The sequence below is a fragment of the Macaca thibetana genome, chromosome 5 (assembly GCF_024542745.1).
Source record: "Macaca thibetana thibetana isolate TM-01 chromosome 5, ASM2454274v1, whole genome shotgun sequence".
Taxonomy (NCBI): Eukaryota; Metazoa; Chordata; class Mammalia; order Primates; family Cercopithecidae; genus Macaca; species Macaca thibetana.
This window is the reverse complement of record NC_065582.1, coordinates 105772616-105792165: the sequence shown is the minus strand read 5'-3', so window position 1 is coordinate 105792165 and position 19550 is coordinate 105772616. Positions and strand designations below refer to the sequence as shown.

At 36.3% G+C, this 19550-nt stretch overlaps 3 protein-coding genes across 30 annotated transcripts in view; 1 reads left to right on the top strand and 2 right to left on the bottom strand.

The window, feature by feature from the left end:
- The window catches only part of LNX1 (ligand of numb-protein X 1), a 195067-nt gene extending 186720 nt beyond the window's left edge, over positions 1-8347 (top strand). For all 5 annotated transcript variants that reach the window (XM_050790567.1, XM_050790565.1, XM_050790564.1 and 2 more), the window contains 2 exons: positions 7230-7388; positions 7777-8347. In XM_050790567.1, coding sequence (XP_050646524.1) covers positions 7230-7388; positions 7777-7912 — 295 coding nt within the window. In that variant the 3' untranslated portion in view covers positions 7913-8347. The remainder of the gene's footprint in view (positions 1-7229; positions 7389-7776) is intronic.
- LOC126954756 (60S ribosomal protein L14-like) overlaps positions 1-19550 on the bottom strand; it is a 1186913-nt gene that overhangs the window by 560380 nt on the left and 606983 nt on the right. The window lies entirely within an intron of this gene.
- FIP1L1 (factor interacting with PAPOLA and CPSF1) overlaps positions 6241-19550 on the bottom strand; it is a 76110-nt gene continuing 62800 nt past the window's right edge. For 17 of the 24 annotated variants that reach the window (XM_050790573.1, XM_050790574.1, XM_050790580.1 and 14 more), the window contains 3 exons: positions 15879-16092; positions 10001-10138; positions 9159-9478 (listed from right to left, as the gene is read on the bottom strand). In XM_050790573.1, the coding sequence (XP_050646530.1) occupies positions 9331-9478; positions 10001-10138; positions 15879-16092 (500 nt within the window). In that variant the 3' untranslated portion in view covers positions 9159-9330. Of the gene's footprint in view, positions 9479-10000; positions 10139-15869; positions 16093-19550 lie in introns of all 24 variants that reach the window. The other 7 variants (XM_050790593.1, XM_050790598.1, XM_050790595.1 and 4 more) reach the window with 3 other exon arrangements.

Below are 19550 nucleotides of genomic sequence, written 5' to 3'. Positions count from 1 at the left end.
ATCCCAGCGCTGTTGGGGTCCACGGACAATCGCATCAACCATCTTTTTCTTTTTTTTGGAGTCATTATTTTCTACTTTCTTACTCCATCACCCTTCTGGACTATCTGGCAAAATTACAACCCCCTGGATTGTCCAATTATGTACATTTTCTCCAAGCCTACAACTCAGTCTCAGAACACTGCTGGGGAAAATCAAACAACAGATACCCTTTAAACCTGTGGTCACCACCTTCAGGTGGGCCCAGAGTGCCGCGCCCGTATCCTTTGACATTGTTTATCAGCTGTCTTCTGTCATTCTCTACAGCAGCAGTGTCCCACATACTCTGAGCAACTTAAACCTCCAGCAGCTCTACCGACCCCTTTCCCCCCAGCAAATACCTGCACTTCCTACGTGAGAAGGACATGTTACAGACCTTCTCTTGCTGTGTTTCTTTGTGGGATTTTCTTGTCCTCCTGGTTCTTATCTGTATCATTACCCATAGTTACTACCCCAGAATCTCCTTTGCAAGACTTTTCATTCCATCTGGACTGGATGTCCACTTTGGTCTAGGTGGTTGGGAAAGACCTCTAAAGAGATGACATTTAGTTCATGACCTGAGTAACAGGAAGTAGCTGGCAGTGGAGGCACAGCAGAGAATTCTGGCAGAGCAGTTAAACAAAAGCCCACAGGTGGGAGTGAATGTGGCATGGTCCGGGAATAGCAAAAAGGACTGTGTGTCCAGAACCTGTGGTTGGGGGAGAGGTCTGAGAGATCAGAGTAGAGAGGGACCTGGCTGGGTAGAGAGAGAAGTGTCTAGGGGAAGAAGCCAACAGGGGTCTCACAGTATTGCCAGGTGAAGCTGGACACTGCGACCTTGTAGCAGCATTGAACTTCATGATTGTGTTACTTTGGAGTTCAGTTTGGAATGTTTTCCATGCCCTTATTATGGTCTCTAGTTCTGTTTTATAAAATAATAAATTCTGGATCTTTCCTCTGATTGACTTACTGAAGAATAGCCATCATGTCCTTGGGCACTGACTGGCTCAATCTTTTAAAACTATTAAGGCTCAGTTGTCACCTAGAATTAATACAATAGGAAAACTTGCCAAGGAAATGTCAACTGTAACTTTCAATAATACAGAATACACAACTGGAGGTGTTTTCCCTGCATGTTTCAAACACTGTAGCACAGGAGGGACAGCATAGACAAGCCTGGGAGTGGATCCCAGGACATCTTGTCCTGGTTTCCTTACTCACTGCTTTTCTGTCATGACTTAGGTTCATGAGACACCTGGCCCTGTCACCAGTTAGCTGAAAGCACACATTATTTCATCCTCCTATAGTGCTGCTTCTTGTGATAAGTCCCTTGTAGTATTCTGTTTTCTATTAAATTTCAAAAGTCCAGGCTCTCTCTGCTTGAAATACTCGGTGCTTCACATTTTCTGGCTACCTCTTGTTATTCAGGTCATGGACTAAATGTTACCTCTTTAGAGGTCTTTCCCAACCATCTAGGAAAAGTAGGCATCCAGTCCAGATGGAGTCAAAAATCTGTTGGAAGGGGGCACTGAGTCCATGAGAGGTGAGGATCAGAGTGTAGTGCTAGAAAAGGAGACTTTGGGGATAGTTAACTCATGGTAATGATATAGATAAGCACCATATGGATGAGAAAAATGCTCAAATTTACCTGAGAGAATTTTTAGTTTTTATTTCTTCTTTCTTTTCGTTTCTTTCTCCCTTCCCTTCCCTCTCTTTCCCTTTCCCTTTCCTTTTCCTTCTTTTTTGAGACAGGGTCTCACTCTATTGCCCAGGCTGAAGTGCAGTGGCACAGTCTTGGCTCACTGCCGCCTCAACCTCCCAGGCTCAAGTCATCCTCCAGTCTCAGCCCCCAATGTAGCTGGGATTACAGGTGCCCACCACCACACCCGGCTAGTTTTTGTGTTTTTGGTAGAGACAGGGTTTTGCCATGTTGGTCAGTCTAGTCTGGAACTCCTAGGCTCAAGTGATCTCCCTGCCTCAGCCTCCCAAAGCGCTGGGATTAAAGGTGTGAGCCACCTTGCCTGGCCAAGAATTTTTAATTCTATACTCCTGTTTAGGCACATCATAGTCTAAAGCTTTCTTCCTTAATAACTTTTAAAAGAAACCTGTAATATTTCTTTTGTATGTTTTACTTCTTTAAAAATTATTCAGAGCAATGGGCAATAGACCAGTGCTAATCCACAAACTGTATTATTGGTCTGCAAGAAGGACAGAAATTGTTTAGAAACTTTTATAGCAATTCGACATTGCTACATCATTCAAATATAATCAGTAAACTCTTGTTGAAGGGGATGTTGTTGAACTTGCAAGGTGTTTTATGTTGTGCAATCTGCATCCCAGTAGGGGATCACTGCATCATGCACAGTAGGACCCCACATTAAAACCTATATTTTAAGGTTTCTTAGCTGTCACCAAAATATGTATAAAAATCTGAGAGACTGTCAGGTTTCTTTTTAAACATATTTTTACGATCATTTACATTTTAATCAAAGCTGCTTTAAGTATGTAGTTCAACATTACTGGCCAAATTAGAGAAGTCGCCTATTTATAGTTGGTGAGTTAAGCTTCACTGGACAAGACAGACATACTTTTTCTGAAAACAGTACAATAGAAGTGATTCCAAATAATATGTGATTTTTTTTCTTAAGACAAAAAGTTTATGCTGCTTTTACTCCTCTGTGCAGCTTGGGTTTGCAGCTGTCATTGTTGGTGAAGTAGTAAAACCACTTGTGGAGGTGTTGGCTAATAAAACAATGGAATCATAAATGCCTCTTACAAACAAAAAGCCAAAATAATTTTTTGAAAGAGTATTTAATTAAAAAGTCACCAGAAGTAGATGCCAATATACCACGCACAAACTATATACTTTGTGGACTTCCTATAATAAAGTAGCATTTTAAGTAAGATTAAAAATGTATATACACATCGCCAAGGTATTTGTGAAAACTAAAATTTGCTTAGAAACATTGGGTGAATCTGTGGTAAAAAGGGTACTATGTTTCATAACTAATGATATGAAAACCAACTTCAAGAAAAGCCAGCAACATATTTTTTATTTTAACTTGAATACACAGGCAAATCTTTTTAGTGTATGCACAACTTAAACATGATATCAGAATTTTTAAAAAGTTCTTTGGCAATAAACACAACTAGCTCTGAACCATATACAACTAAGGAAGTTTACATTGTTGGTGAATTGGAAGTTTAAGTTTTAGGTAGGGGTATGTTTTGCTGGTGCGGTTGCATTGATTGTAAAACTTTCTGGAGTACTGACTCCGCAGATTAAAGAAGCTGCTGGAGAATGAATGTAACTTAATACAGTGGCTCCTTCAGAAAATTTTGCTGTGATGTCAGCCAAACTAAATAAGTGTTTAGTGACATAGTAAAAGTTCTGGCTACATAAAGGCTAGTGCATTAGATACTAGTTTACTAGTTTATTCTCTTTATTATGTGGTAATAAGGAAGCCAATCATAACGAACTATTATTGCATGCTGAGTAATGAGTAAAGAGAAGTTCTGTCAAAAATGTTTGAACCATAGATCAAACCCTTATTTTTTTCTGCAAGATAGGAAGCCAGTTTGGTCCCAACTTTTTAAAGATGTAAACTGGATAGCCAAACTTGTTTATTTGCCAGATTATCTTCAATATTTTTACTGAGCTTAATATTTCCTGCAAGGAAAAAAATGCAAGATGTTTTCCAATGGCCAATAACATCAAAGGGCAAAATGAAAGACGCTTGGAAGAATAGCTTCCATAAGTTGTTATGATGTAACTTGATAACAATTATCAATGAAGTAGGTGATACATTTGATATTGCACAGCTGCAAAAAGTTATCAAACATCTTACATATTTTATAGAATGTTCTGATTTTCAGAAGAAACCAACACAGAATTCATGAATTCAGAGTTCATGTCATTGAGATAAAATTTAAATTGGACTCTAACTTTATAGTATAAATTGTTGTAATTGGCTATCATTGAGGAATAAAGACAAATTTTGAAGTTAAATTATCACGTGCCTGAGCTTACTAAAATTGCTTTAAAATCTTCTGTTCTCCTGAACATATATATGTGACACTGTCTTTTCTGCTAATAGTGAGTAGAAAATGGTTTAGCTATCCCTTATCCTCTGCAAGTAGCAGTGTCAACTTATTGTAGTAAGCAACCTCACTTACATTAAACATTGCTATACCTGTTTGTTCAAAGTATGCATATAGATATTTAATATGGGGACTCAGCATTTCTCTCATGATTTTAGAAAAATAATTGAGGAACGCAAAATTATGAGTGTAACAGTGATTGTCCATATTAAATTCCCATAAATAAATGAGCAATGCATAGTTTCTATAATTCTTTTTCCTTTTATGTTGATTATAACATTTTATATTTGTTATGTACAACACAATTTGGGGTTAAAGATTTCATTTTTCTAGAAATTCATTTTTTATTTAACCAAAGTATTAGTCTACAATAAACTGGGGGCGGGGGGGGGGGGCAAAGGGGTCCCTTCAACTGAAAGGTGGTCCCTTCCAGAAGACGGAATAAATGCTAGGTTAATCATAGTAGGAGGCTCTACATTATTCACTGGAATCAATATATTAAGTTGATGGTCATAGTTACATATAAATTGGGGCCAAGAAGTTAAACCTTTCTGAACACAGGGCTAGCAAAATAATAAAGCAACATTTTGTGAAAGGACTGTTTCTATAGATTCAATTTCCAATTTTCTGCTCTCACAAAGAGCTCAAAACATCCTACATCCCACCTCTTTCCAACCTCTCCTATTCTAACACCACTTAGCAATGAAAAATTTACAATAATTTAAATCAGGAAGAAACAAGATCTCAACTGGCTTTGGCTGATGCACTTATTTTCTAAACAGTGTTTTTCTTAGGAAAGAGGCTCTGCCTTAGTGTTCTTTGTAGTCTGCAGACTTAGTTCAAAGTCAGTGTTCTCAAATATGTATTGACTAAATTAGTAGTATAAGGGGATATATAAAAATTTAGGAAAAAACTTAGCTTCTTGAGCAGCTCAAGACTTCACCATTCTCATTAACTCATTTCAGTGGAAATCAAATGAGTCACCACACTCATTAACTCATTTCATTAAATTTGTTCTTGAGGTAACCATAATTTTCTCATTGGGAAAAACTACCAAACTCTTTATACTATGCCGAATCTTTTTCGATAGGCCTAAATTTAGAGAATGAGTGCAGAATAGGAAAGAAGTCCACATTTACATTCAAAGTTTAAAGCCACCTAGTATCTGAGGTCACTGATCAAAAACAGCTGCCCATTTCCCAGTGGGGAGTAAAATAACCCAACTTAAGAAAAAAATGCCCACAAAGTCAGATCAAGGTCTGACTTTGCAACGGGTTAACATAAGGAGGTCTCACTGCTGCAATAAAGTTAAATACACACACCAATAAAAGAAAGCATTTACTTTTTAAGGAAATAAAACAAGTAACACTGGTATCAACTTGAATGGATGCTTCAGGAGGGCAGGGGATTTTGTGTTTTGTTTAAACATCTGCAGAAAGATGATCAAAGCAGGGTGTTCTCTCCAGTATCAAGAGGTTAGAAAATGGACACACTGTGACTTACTGGGTTCAAAGCTTTGAACTAGAACATGTAATGTTTTAGATGGTTATGTTTACAGCTTCTCCATATGAAATAAAATATTCAGTAAGAGTATACTCATTTATATATCAAACTGGGCAATGTTAAAACTGGTATTTGATCATGACCTTGGATAACAATCATCTAATTCTTACCTTTCTCCAAAAAATTGGGCACACATCCTCCCAGGTGGGAATGTTAATGCTTTGGTATTTACAGAATAGTCAGTTACCTGCTTTGTACATGAGGAGTCAGTGAACCATTATGTAAAATGTGTATCTGACACACCACAGCTCCCAAAGAATGAATTTACCACTGACATCAAGGTTTACTGTGAAATGCAGCAGATACATATTTTACAAAATATGAAATTTAATGAAATTCATACTTTTAAGCAATCATTTCAGTAAAAGAAATTGTTATGATGTATATGTATGAAATAGATTCAGAACTGGTTAGAGTTGAATTTCAGCAATACATCTTAAAGGTATTTGCCAAACAAACCCTAAAGCTCATTTTATTTCAAGTGAAAACATCATCATGAAAAAAAGTCATGTCACATTGACTAACAAGGTTGGTAACAAATGTAATGATCAACTTTATCACTTAACATTTCACAAGACTTTTTATCGGTTCTAAAAAGCAATTAATATTTTAAAGGTACAGTATATAAACAAAATAGCCATATCTTGATTTTTGGCAACATGAAAAGGCCAATTTCTTTTCAAAACAATTCCTGGACTACAGCTACAAATGTGGTGAACAACGTCATATAGAGTAAAATTCAACTCCTGACACACACTTCTATGCAACTGTAACATAGTTAACACTTGGCCTGTACCTATATGAACACTGATTCATTAGGGGCCAGTGAATAAAAATTTCTTCAATCTCATTTGCTATTTTAGTTGAGGATTCTACTAATTTACAGAAGAGCTGGGCCTTTCCTTCTCCCATTCCCTTTATAACTTCCTATCCAGTTTCCTGCAGTTTATTTTTCCTCCTATATGAATTGTTCTTATAATCTTTAAATGTATCTGTTTCCATTCACTTTATGCCTGCATGCTTCTCTATGACTTGCCAAACATGTAGAACTGGGTGTAAAGTGGTATTTTTCCAAGGTCAAAAAAAGTATACAAATTCATTTATTAGGATTAGGTTTAAATTGCTTTCATTGAGATTATTCAAAGGATTTTTGCCTTCATTAAAAAATTATATCAAGTAAATATTATATGACATCCATGTTTGTTCACCAATAAGGATTTAGGTTTATCCAACTTTTTGCTAATACAAATTCAAGCATTGTCTTAAGTTAAAAATATGATTATCGTTCCCAGTAGATGTATAACAGAACACAATAGGGGGTGTCAGTTTTTTAAGGATATTCAAAATTATGGAAAACAGAGGTTCAATTACAAAAAGCCAGCTAACAGCACAAAGGTCACCAAGGTACGATACAATTTTGAGTGGGACCTATGCAGTGCTACTTAGCCATTAAAAATGCCAACAAAAGGAATGGGGGATGAATCACAGTTAAGTATTCCCTTAACTGTAACACTTAAATGTGCATGTACACTGACTACATTCTATTTCAGGTGCTTGTATAACTGTAAAGACATTATATTACGAAGAAACACAGCTGGAAGTCTGGGCTTCTGCATTGTAGGAGGTTATGAAGAATACAATGGAAACAAACCTTTTTTCATCAAATCCATTGTTGAAGGAACACCAGCATACAATGATGGAAGAATTAGGTAATAAAATAATGACTAACCAAAAAAACTTGTATTAAATGTTGTTTAATAAATGCCAAAGCTTGGCCTCATTTGAGATAAGGCATGTATTTATTATACTTTGTGGGGAGTTAAAGTATTTATGTAGCATTCAACTTCTGAGAAATCCAAAATAATTACACATATTCTTAGTCCCATATTACAACTCCCCATACTTTTAGCATTCCTTCTAACACAAGCTGAGTGGATAGTGAGTTTGGAGAATGTAAATAAGAGGCAAGAAATATCTAAATTAAAAGCAACATAATTAAAATGGTCAGATGCAGCAAAAATTAGGACCACTAAGATAAACTTGCATTAACTTCAGCAATGAATTAAAATACTAATCATATCTTGGTTTTTTTTTTAGATGTGGTGATATTCTTCTTGCTGTCAATGGTAGAAGTACATCAGGAATGATACATGCTTGCTTGGCAAGACTGCTGAAAGAACTTAAAGGAAGAATTACTCTAACTATTGTTTCTTGGCCTGGCACTTTTTTATAGAATCAATGATGGGTCAGAGAAAAACATAAAAATCACAAATAGGCTAAGTTGAAACACTGTATTTATCTTGTCAGTTTTTATATGTAAATACACTGTTAAAATGTCAGGAAAAGTATGATCTAATGAAAGTCAGTTACACCTCAGAAAATATGATTCCAAAAATATTAAAACTACTAGTTTTTCAGTGTGGAGGATTTCTCATTACTCTACAACTTTGTTTATATTTTTTCTATTCAGTAAAAAGCCCTAAACAGCTAAAATGATTTGTATACCCCACTGAATTCAAGTTGATTTAAATTTAAAATTTGGTATATGCTGAAATCTGCCAAGGGTACATTATGACCATTTTTAATTTACAGCTAAAAGATTTTTTTAAATGCATTGCTGAGAAACAATGCTTTCATCAAACAAGAAATAAATATTTTTCAGAAATTATAGTTGTCTTTTAGTATGTGATACTAATTAAGATTACTTGTATTATTGCCATTTAAAAGATCCTAGTAATTTATCCTTTCAAATACCATGTTATTTGTTACCATCACTGACAAATGTGTTCTAGGGCTATCCCTAAAAATGCTCAGAGAATTATAAACTTGTTTTGTTTTAGTAATGGCTAAAGCTCTTTTTTCCACAATCGTTAGCGACTGTATAAAAACTTGCGCTGCTCCACCAGTGGGCCTTGGGAAATGCATCAAGGCCAAACCAGCTTGACCCTGGCTCATAGACATGGTCATGAGGCTATTTAAATTTGTGCCACAATGAAGAGTGTTTGTACACGTGCCTCCTAGAAACTACACTAAGGGTAATTTATTTCATAGAGCCCACCCAAATGCCTTATAGGTTTTATTAATTTGGATATGAAAGTGTACCCCATTTGGTTTCACCAGGAACCCAAATTTAGAACACTGAAAAGCTATCAAAAAGTTGTGATATCAAAAATGTATAAGTCTCTTAATATACTAAGCAAGAGTGTCACAGCAGTAATGATAAAGACTAGTTTTAGTCTCAAGCCTTAGAGGGGCCCTTTGTTGCCTTTTGTGGTGCAGCCTCTTACGAGACTGGTGTTTTGTTTGTTTGATTAACAAAACTGTGGCCCAAGTGGAACCTTGACCTTTTCTCAGATAATTTGTTTATGTACACAGCTAACACAGCTCTTATAGAGTCCCTGTTAAGTGACTCATTCACATTCCTTTCTTGGATATAAAGTCATTGCTGTCTTTATTTTTGAAATATTACAAGACAAAGATTTTTAACTTAACATGAAAAATTCACTCTTTTATTTTCGAAAAAAAGTTAACTTTTCATACTAACAAACAGAACAAGATTTAAGGTAAATTTCTTAAACATTATCCAGAAAAATAACAAGATTTATAGTATCTACTTCTGGTACTAATATACACAAAAGGCCAAAACCATGCCTATTCTGCAGGTGTAGCTTCGGTGCTCTCCTGTTCAGGGGCAGGCTCACTGCCTGCTTCTTTTCCTTCTTTGCTTCTTTTAGATTTTTTGTGTTTGTGTCTCCTGTGACTATCTCCTTCTTCACTTTCATGACGACGTCTACTATTACTGAAATAAAAAAGGTGTGTTCTGTTTAAATACACAATCAGTGACAAAAATCCAATCACTCTAAGGAAATTCTCAATATAACACTGGGTTTAAAATAATCTAATGCATTTTCTCATCAATATAGTGTGGGGAATAATCAGTTTTATGTGACTTTTATGCAGGGATTGTATTTATTTTATAGGGCCATCTTCACTGATATTATCTCAGATTCCCAGTGCCTATACAGCTTCTGAAATGCATATTATAATGTACAGTAACAAATTAGAAACAAGCACTAACTCAAAACTGGAAATACGGTAAAGGGTTGATTTTTGGCAAACAATAGGTATTTTGTTTAATTTTTTTAAAAAAAATTTGAGACAAGGCCCTGAATTTTTCTTTAATGAAACCAAGCACTGCTTCGTTTCATTAACTTATGAAAGACTGGTTCATAGGCCAAAATTTCCCCTCTTCCAATGCGATAATGTAGTAAGTCAAAATCTCTCCCATACTGTTGGCTCACTATTTTATTAAAGAGCAAACCTTCGAGAAGACTTATGTCTGGTTTCCTCTTTTTCCCTGTGTCGTCTTTCTCTATGTCGTTCTTCTTTCTCTCGACTTGCTCTGTGACGCTCATAACCTCTTTCTGCATATTCCCTGTATCTGTATCGTTCTTCATCGCTGAAATTGAAATAGAAATGTTTTCTTGACAACTGGACCGTTAATTCTGAATGGATTCAAACTGTAAAAGAGGAGATGTGATCTGCAGTCCAAACCCCAAATCCTCACATTAGCATCTTTTATAACATTAGTGAGGAATAAATATTTGTTGAATTGAGAGGAAAACAATGGTTGTTCTCAAAATAGCACTAGAGCTAAGAATATAAATATATAATAATTACATAGGTTAAATGACCAATTTTGTTCTGTGCTTTCATAGCTGTTAAAAAGATTTAATATAAAAATGCTTTGGTTTTTTCATTTCTTGAAAAGGTGAGATCTGCAACTGATTTACATTGTTACCAGCTTTTACAATTTTTGCTCCTTTTAGAATTAAAATAATATCTGTATATCTCAGATTTCTAATCAATATTCTTGGAAACACATATTTAACATTATAAAAATATACAACTCACAATGACTACAAAACAGAAAGCAAGTTATGTTTTTAAACTTTAGGTTTATCATTAAATATTCATCAAATACAGAAGTATAAACATAACAGAAACATTAAAGCAACTTCTACAGTATCCATACAAAATGCAGATTGGACATACCTGCATTCTGACATCCTAATTACATGTGTGTGTGTGTGTGTGTGTGTGCGCGCGCGGGGAGGGGGAACTACATGGCTAATAACTTCAACTGCATACATATAAGTTGCATCTCCATTTTCTAATTTTGGATTGAATTATACAGACTGGTGAAACTGAGACGAATGGCTAGAGTTAGAGGGTGGTCTTTCTTTACCTCCCTAGACCTCCTTTCCTTTCATGTCCTTTAACTGACATTCTCTTTCCATCTTTCTCTTTATCCTTCATGTCTCGTTTTTCTTCCTTTTTCTTTTTTTTTGTTTAGCACAGAAGTCAACACTTTCTACATCAGTAAATTCCCTTAGAATAAAATAATCTTTTAGAAGAGTATGCTGAAGAGCTTTGATTTCTAGAAATGTTTAATATGAATTATTAAAGTAGTAATTTGTATGAAACATCAAGATGGTAAGGAATCTCAGGGTTTAACATAGTCAGGTGACAACTATAAGCCATGTTTTAAAAGACATGTCAGCCTATGTTCTAGCAAAAGTAATGATTCAGTAATGCTATGCTTAATGCCCAATTGTACTGCTGACCAAGTTATTATCTGTGATACATTAAAATTTTAGAATCTCATTTAAAAAACAGAAAAATGTATTAATATATACTTTTGCACATATTTGTATATGTTATTTCCACTATTTTTTTCCTATCCATAAATATGTACTTTGTACTTGGAGTGTGGAGGCATGTCACCTGAAAGGGAACATGCCATGCCAGTCAGTGGAGAACAGCAGAAAGAGTACAAGTGGAGTGAGTACACACAGGATCACATCCTGATTTTGCCACTTACTAAATGAGTGACCCAGGCTGTTACTTAACCTCTCTCAGCCTCGGTTTTCTCACTGTAAAACTGCCAAGAGTATTTTTCAAGGCTTTTTACAGAACTGACAACATTTATAAAGTGCTTGGTATGAAAGCAGGCACTCAATAAATGGCAGTCTTTGGTGAATTTAATGCTTAATTTTTTCAGAAGCAGAACTTTTTAGTACCATGTCTTGAAGTAGAATAAACTAGCACCATAAGAAATATAGTTAACTTCTCTCAAAAAATGAGGCTTTTCAATGACTGCAACTAGATTTACATAAAAATAATTAAAGTCAATTATCTCATAATGTGTCATTTGTAACTCTCTTTTTCCTCTTACCCTAAAACCAACTCTTGTTGAACTCGAAGCCTTTAGATTCTAAAAGCAGCCCTGTGATGGGAACCTTAAAACAGATGGTAGAAGATTGGGTCCTACACACAAAATAGAAAGACCCTCCTCCTTCCATCCCCTTTTCTGATAAATGGCTGAACCAGAAAGGTTTTCTGAACCTGGAAATTACATTAGAGTTCATTTCAAACATCCTCAAATGACCAGCCTTCTTTCTGGCCCATAATTAAGCTGCCTAAAAAGCAGAAGTTGAAACTAGTCTGTACTTTTCAAAACAATGGCCCTGTAATTTGTAAAGCAACATATACTACATGCCATACTGCTAAAATATCAGCCTTCAGACACCTTTACTTATACTTCACTTGGATTTTCCAGAGCATAATGTTTTCCTGGGATAATTCAGAACTCAAAATTCCTCCACTTTTTGCCTCTCTGACCTTAAACATTTCAGTCAAATTTAGGTAAACTTTGACTCCTAATGCCCTACAGTTCAGCAACTTGAATATCAAATGTGGTTTAACCATTAATGCTTTTAAGTTGCAATAAAAACTCAGTAATATCTGTGCATGTATTTGAAGCAGAAGAATTAGAGGATTTAGCCAAATCTTCTATAAACAATATGTTATTTATGCAAAGAAAATTTATAAGCCCTGCCTGGTAAAGCAATTTATTTTATTCTTATTTCCTGTCAAAGTTTGCATTAAGCGCCTTACTTATAAACATGTACAATCTAGAGATAGCAATGCTATCTCAAACATATTCATTTCCACATTAGAAACAATTTGACTTTCTGGAAAGTAATGCCCTCGAACTTAAAAGAATCATGCACTTAAATTGGCTAAAGTCAACAGCACATTTCCCACCAAGCAAACACAAATCATATACTCATGCGCGCGCGCGCGCACACACACACACACACACACACGTATCATGGTGTTTACTCATTTGGTCAATAAAATTTTATTAAGTGCCTACGATGTATAAGTCATATTAGTAGGAGCCAAAGGAAGGAAAAAAGATGAATAAATCCTTATCAGTTCCTTCTTGTGCATTTTTTTAGGTAAAGTTTTAAGCTACTGACCAGTCCTAGTCAGCTTGACAATATGAGGGGTCTTCAAAAAGTTCATGGAAAATGCATACTATGAAAAAATTATGCATGGATTTCAACATTTTTCTGCACCAAAATAAACTCAGTAATTTGTTACAACATCGCTGAACAGGATCTAGTTTGAGGTACTAGTGTAACTGTTTAGGGGTACCATAAGCCACACCCATATAAGTCAGCAAGCTTAATAAATGTGCGTGTTCTTGACTGATCCACTGTTCAGCTCATCTCTTTCCTCTCCTTGGGTCTCCCTATTCCCTGAGAAACAATAATGTTGAAATGAGGCTAATTAATAACTCTACAATGGCCTCTGTGCGTTCAAGTGAAAGGAAGAATCGCACATCTCTCATTTTAAATCAAAAGCTAAAAATGATTAAGCTAAAAATGAGGAAGCCTGGAGAGGAAGGCATGTCAAAAGTCATGACAGGCTAAAGTCTATCCCTCATGTGCCAAAAAGACAAGTTGTCAAGCCAAAGAAAAAGTTGTTGAAGAAAATTAAAAGTGCTACTCCAGTGAACATATGAATGGTTAAGAAACTGACAACAGCATTATTGCTGATATGGAGAAAGTTTTAGTGTCCGGGTAGAAGAACAAACCAGCCACACAACATTCCCTTAAACCAAAGCCTAATCCAGAGCAAGGCCCAATTATTTTCAATTCTATGAAGGCAGAGATAGGTGAGGAAGCTGCAGAAGAAACAGAAGCTAGCAGAAGTTAGTTGGTTTGTAAGGATTAAGCAAAGACGTGATCTATATAACATAAAAGTACAAGGTGAGGCAGTAAGTGCTGAGGTAGAAGCTACAGCAAGTTATCCAGATGATCTAGCTAATCTGATCATCTGATGGAGGTAGCTCCATTAAACAACGCATTTTTAATGTAGATCAAATAGCTTTATACTGAAAGAAGAAGCCATGAAGACTTTCACAGCTAGAGAGAAGGCAATGCCAGGCTTCAAGTTTCAAAGGACAGGCTCACTCTCTTGTTTCCTAATGCATTGTTCCTTAATGTAGCTGGTGATTTTAAGTTAAAGTTGGTGCTCATTTACCACCCTGAAAATCCTGGAGTCCTTAGAATTATGGTAAATCGACTCTGCCTGTGCTCTAACAATGGAACACCGAAGCCTGAATGGCAGCACATCTGTTTACAGGATGGTTTACTGAATATTATAAGTATTCTGAACAAACTCTGTTTTTTCCTAACAATAGTAATACTCACTGGGGATAAAGGAAAGCTCCTCCTTCTCATTAAATGATGCGGTTCCATCACATTATTTTCAAAATGTATACATTTTGAAATGTGTATGTATACAGTCAAGTGTCAGTTAATGACAGGGATATGTTCTGAGAAATGCACTATTAGGTGATCTCATTGTTGTGCAAACCCCACACAGTGTACTTACACAAACTTTGATGGTACAGCCTATTATACACTAGGTTACATATTATAGACTATTGCTCCTGGGCTTCAAATCTGTACAGCATATTACTGCACTGAATTCTGTAGAAAATTTTAACACAATGGTAAGTATTTGTGTATCTAAACAAAAGATACAGTATAAATAGTATTGTAATCTTATGAGACCACTGTTATACATGTGGTTTGCACTGACAGAATATAAAAATAATAACTAAAATCAGGAGGAAAACCTTTTAAAACATATGTAAGACAAATTTTCTTAAATATTAAAACTTAATACGTAAGTGTGCGGCAGGAAAGACTAATAGGAAAACCCTTTTAAAAAGTTTTGGCCGGGCGCGGTGGCTCAAGCCTGTAATCCCAGCACTTTGGGAGGCCGAGACGGGCGGATCACGAGGTCAGGAGATCCAGACCATCCTGGCTAACACGGTGAAACCCCATCTCTACTAAAAAGTACAAAAAACTAGCCGGGCGAGGTGGTGGGCGCCTGTAAACTACTCGGGAGGCTGAGGCAAGAATGGCGTGAACCCGGGAGGCGGAGCTTGCAGTGAGCCGAGATCTAGCCACTGCACTCCAGCCTGGGCGACAGAGCAAGACTCCGTCTCAAAAAAAAAAAAAAAAAAAAAAAAAAAAAAAGTTTTAAGTAAAATTTCCAATTCTTAAAGGTAGCCTATTTGTGCATTTTCTTTAAAAAATGGATAATGGTGTTTGGAAAATCACTATAATGTTTTTAATCCACTGGATATATTTTAAGAGTGACCTTGGCCAACACAGCATGACCCTGTCTCTACAAAAAATTTTTAAAATGAGCCAAGCATGGTGATGCATGACTGTAGTCTTAGCTACTTGAGAGGCTAAGCCAGGAAGATCACTTGAGCCCAGGACTTCCTACATTAGGGAACAATGCATTAGGAAACAAGAGAGTCAGCCTGTCCTTTCAAACTCTGAAGCCAGGCATTGAGTTCTCTTCTCTAGCTATGAAAGTCTTAGATGGCATCTTCTTCCAATGTAAGACTGCAGTGAGCTATGATCATGCCACTGCACTCCAGCCAGCCTGGGTGACAAAGCAAGACCCTGTCTCTAAAAACAGAATAAAAGTGGTGATAATTTTATTTTTGAATATTAATATTTATAATACACTGGAAATATCTATATGGTCAACTAATTTAAGCTTAAGATGAAAAACTTAGATGGCAAGATAAAAATAAATGAAGGGGTAGAAAATTCTTTTAAGAAATAAGTAAACAAATTAAAGGACGGCTGTTCAAGGTAATGGGAAGCCTCTAATCCTTTATCATTTTAAGATGGCTTTCCTAAGTACTCCCTGAGCATCTCTTTTCCAAGTGAATTGAAATTCACTTCCTCATAACAAAAATAAATTTGAAAGCGGTTATAAAATACATAGTATAAACTCCTGCACACCCAACAAACCTGTTGAAAACACTTGGTGTAGGACTGTGATCACGCTCCCTCTCTCTCTCTCTGGTGCGTTCTCTTTCTCTGTCCCGATCACGGTCTCGCTCTCTGTCTCTGTCTCTCTCTCTATCTCGGTCTTTCTCTCTTCTGGCATAATAGTCCCACTGCTTGCTGGTGTCCACAAGACTAGGCCATGAAGGCGCAGAACCAGGAAGATGGGGAAAGGCAACTGAAGAAAAAACACAATTAAAAACAAACATTATGGTACTTTAAAAAAACAAAATGCCCACCAAAAATATGTCATTAGATTGTAATAGAAATTCACTTTATAAATAGAAAAGAGAACTATCACATGGTGAATGAATACCCACAGTATCAGGGGAAGATCCGGAAACGAATCTTAAAAACCTAACATATAAAGACCCTTCATTATACAAGGTGAACAGCAATCAGAATTAGGTTGACCACAAACTCCCCAATATAAAAAATGGAAACCAGAATACATTGGGACATCTTCAAAGTGTTGAGAGAGGCCAGGAGTTCAAGACCAGCCTAGTCAACATGGTGAAACCTCGTCTCTACTAAAAATACAAACGTTTGCTGGGCATGGTGGTGCGTGCCTGTAATCCCAGCTATTTGGGAGGCTGAGGCAGGAGAATCACTTGAACCCAGGAGGCAGAGGTTACAGTGAGCAGAGATCATGTCACTGCACTCCAGCCTGGGCGTCAGAGTGAGACTCTATCTCAAAAAAAGAAAAAAAAAACAGTGTTGAGAAAAAATATCAACCTAGAAAAGTGTACTCAACAACATTTTATTTCAAGATTCAAACTGCCTTTGTAAACATCAACAAAAAAATAAGCAAAACTTACAACCAACAGACTTCACCAAAAGAATGTCTATCAGGCCGGGTGCAGTGGCTCAAGCCTGTAATCCCAACACTTTTGGAGGCCAAGGTGGGCGGATTGTGAGGTCAGGAGTTCACGACCAGCCTGGCCAACATGGTGAAACCCCATCTCTACTAAAAATACAAAAATTAGCAGGGCGCGGTGGCAGGTGCCTGTAATCCCAGCTACTTGGGAGGCTGAGGCAGGAAGATGGCATGAACCCGGGAGATGGAGCTTGCAGTGCGCCGAGATGGTACCACTGCACTCCAGCCTGGGCAACAAAGTGAGGCTCCATCTCAAAAAAAAAAAAAAAAAAAAAAGAAAAAAGGAACATCTATCAGATATACCTAGAGAAAAAGAAAAATTATCCTAGAGGATCTAACATGAAAAGAAGTAATGGCTGAACAAATAAATGGTAATCATATATGCAAATCCAAACAAACAATATATGCTATTCAACAGTAGAGTTTTTTTAAAAAGAATAAAACTAAAATAGTGAACCACAACAGGATATAAGTTAGAAGAGAAAGATTATCCTAAAGTCTCTGTATTGATGGAGAAAGATGTTCAAATTGTATGTAACTACACATTGTTAAGTATGAATAACAAATGTCGAGTAACCACTTAAAAAAAAAAAAAGAAAACGTATAGTTTCAAAACAATGAAGAAAAAAAGATTTTTTGAAAATCAATGCGAAACTCAGTCAATTCAAGACGACTTGACAAAGATGTAGGTGGAGAGTTAAGTTCAAATAGCTAAATATTCTCAGTAATAAAAAGGGACTGACTCATCAGTTACAAAACAAAGACTGTTGATTTGTACTTTCAAAAAACCTAACTATAACCTTAATATAAACAACATAAAAACAGAAAGTTGAAAGAAAAAAGATGAGAAAAAAAAATACAACCCCTGATCGAAAATGAGTAGCTTTAGGCCGGCGAGGTGGATCACGCCTGCAATCCCAGCACTTTGGGAGGCCGAGGACGGCGGATTGCCTGAGGTCAGGAGTTCCAGACCAGTCTGGCCAACATGGTGAAACCCTGTCTCTACTAAAAATACAAAAAAAATTAGCCGGGCTTGGTGGCACATGCCTGTAATCCCAGCTATTCGGAAGGCTGAGGCAGGGGAATTGCTTGAACCAGGAAGGTGGAGCTTGCAGTGAGCAGAGATCATACTACTGCACTCCAGACTGGACGACAGAGTTTGACTCCGTCTCAAAAAAAAAATAAAGAGTAGCTTTATTAATGACACAACAGACTTATACAAAAAGCATTACTTAGGAAAGAAAGAATGATCACATGAAGATGGATGATGTAATTTACCAAGGAAACAGAACAAATTTAAACTTCCAAGTAGCTAACAACATCACCTTAAGTTTTAGAAAGTAAAAACTAATAAAAACACAGGTAGAAATAGAAAATTCACCATGTTCATGGGTGAGATTAACATAATTCTCTCAATTATTGGTGGATTAAGCAGATGGAAAAATCCGTACAAACATAGAAGCAGTTTTTGTTTTGAGAGATGAGGTCTTGCTGTCATCCAGGCTAGACAACAAGTGGTATGATCATAGCTCACTGCAGCCTTGAACTCTAAGGCTCAAGTGATCTTCCCGCCTCAGCCTCCTAAATAGCTAGGATTACAGGCACAAGTCACCATGCAGATAAAGACTTGAGCTACATGTTCTTAGCATGGTTGATGTAATGGACATCACATAGGATACTGCCCATAACAAAGGATATTCTTCTTCTCAAGCACAACATTTATGAAAAGGTACATATACTTTCAAAGGATGAGTATAATAGGTTTGTTCTCTGACCACCAAGCAATTTAAGTTAGAAGTCAAATTTAAAAGTTATGAGAAAATAATCCCTAACCATTTCAAATTAAAAACATACTTCTGATAATTCATGGGTCAAAAATATCATAAATTTAAATAATTAAGAAATAAACACAGACAAACATAAGACACATCAAAAGTTTAGGGATACAAGTTGTTCCAGAAGAAAATTTAGTCTTAAAATACTATATTAGAAAAAAGTAAAAATTAATGAGCTAAGTCTCCCAATATAAGAACGCAAAAAAAAAAAAAAAAAAAAAAAAAAAAAAAAAAAAAAAAAAAAAAAACAGAATAATCCAACAAAAAAGGATAATAAAGACGACTCTTCAAGGTTTCTTTTTCGTTTCGAGTCAGTTTTGTTTGGTAAGTTTTTGTTTTTGTTTTTAGGAGTTAATTCATTTCAGCTAAGTTTTTAAGTGCGTTGGTATACGGTGCAGCATATTCTCTCTTTTTTTTTTTTTTTAGACAGCATCTCACTCTGTTGCCCAGGCTGGAGTGCAGTGGCCAGATCTCAGCTCACTGCAAGCTCCGCCTCCCAGGTTTATGCCATTCTCCTGCCTCCGCCTCCCAAGTAGCCGGGACTACAGGCGCCCGCCACCTCGCCCAGCTAGTTTTTTGTATTTTTTAGTAGAGACGGGGTTTCACCGTGTTAGCCAGGATGGTCTCAATCTCCTCACCTCGTGATCCGCCCGTCTCGGCCTCCCAAAGTGCTGGGATTACAGGCTTGAGCCGGCCTCTCTTTTATTGTTTAATCTGCGTTGTCTACAGTTGTAATCCCTTTTTGCTTCTGATACTGTTTATGTGTTCTTTTTTCTTAATCTTGTCATAAAATTGTCATGTTTTATTTGTTGTCTTCAAAAACCAACTTTCAGGTTTTTTCCATTATATGGTAGTTTTCTATGTACTTGATTTCCGTTCTTTGTAATCTTTTTTTGGTGACAAATCCTAAATCCTTTTAGAAAA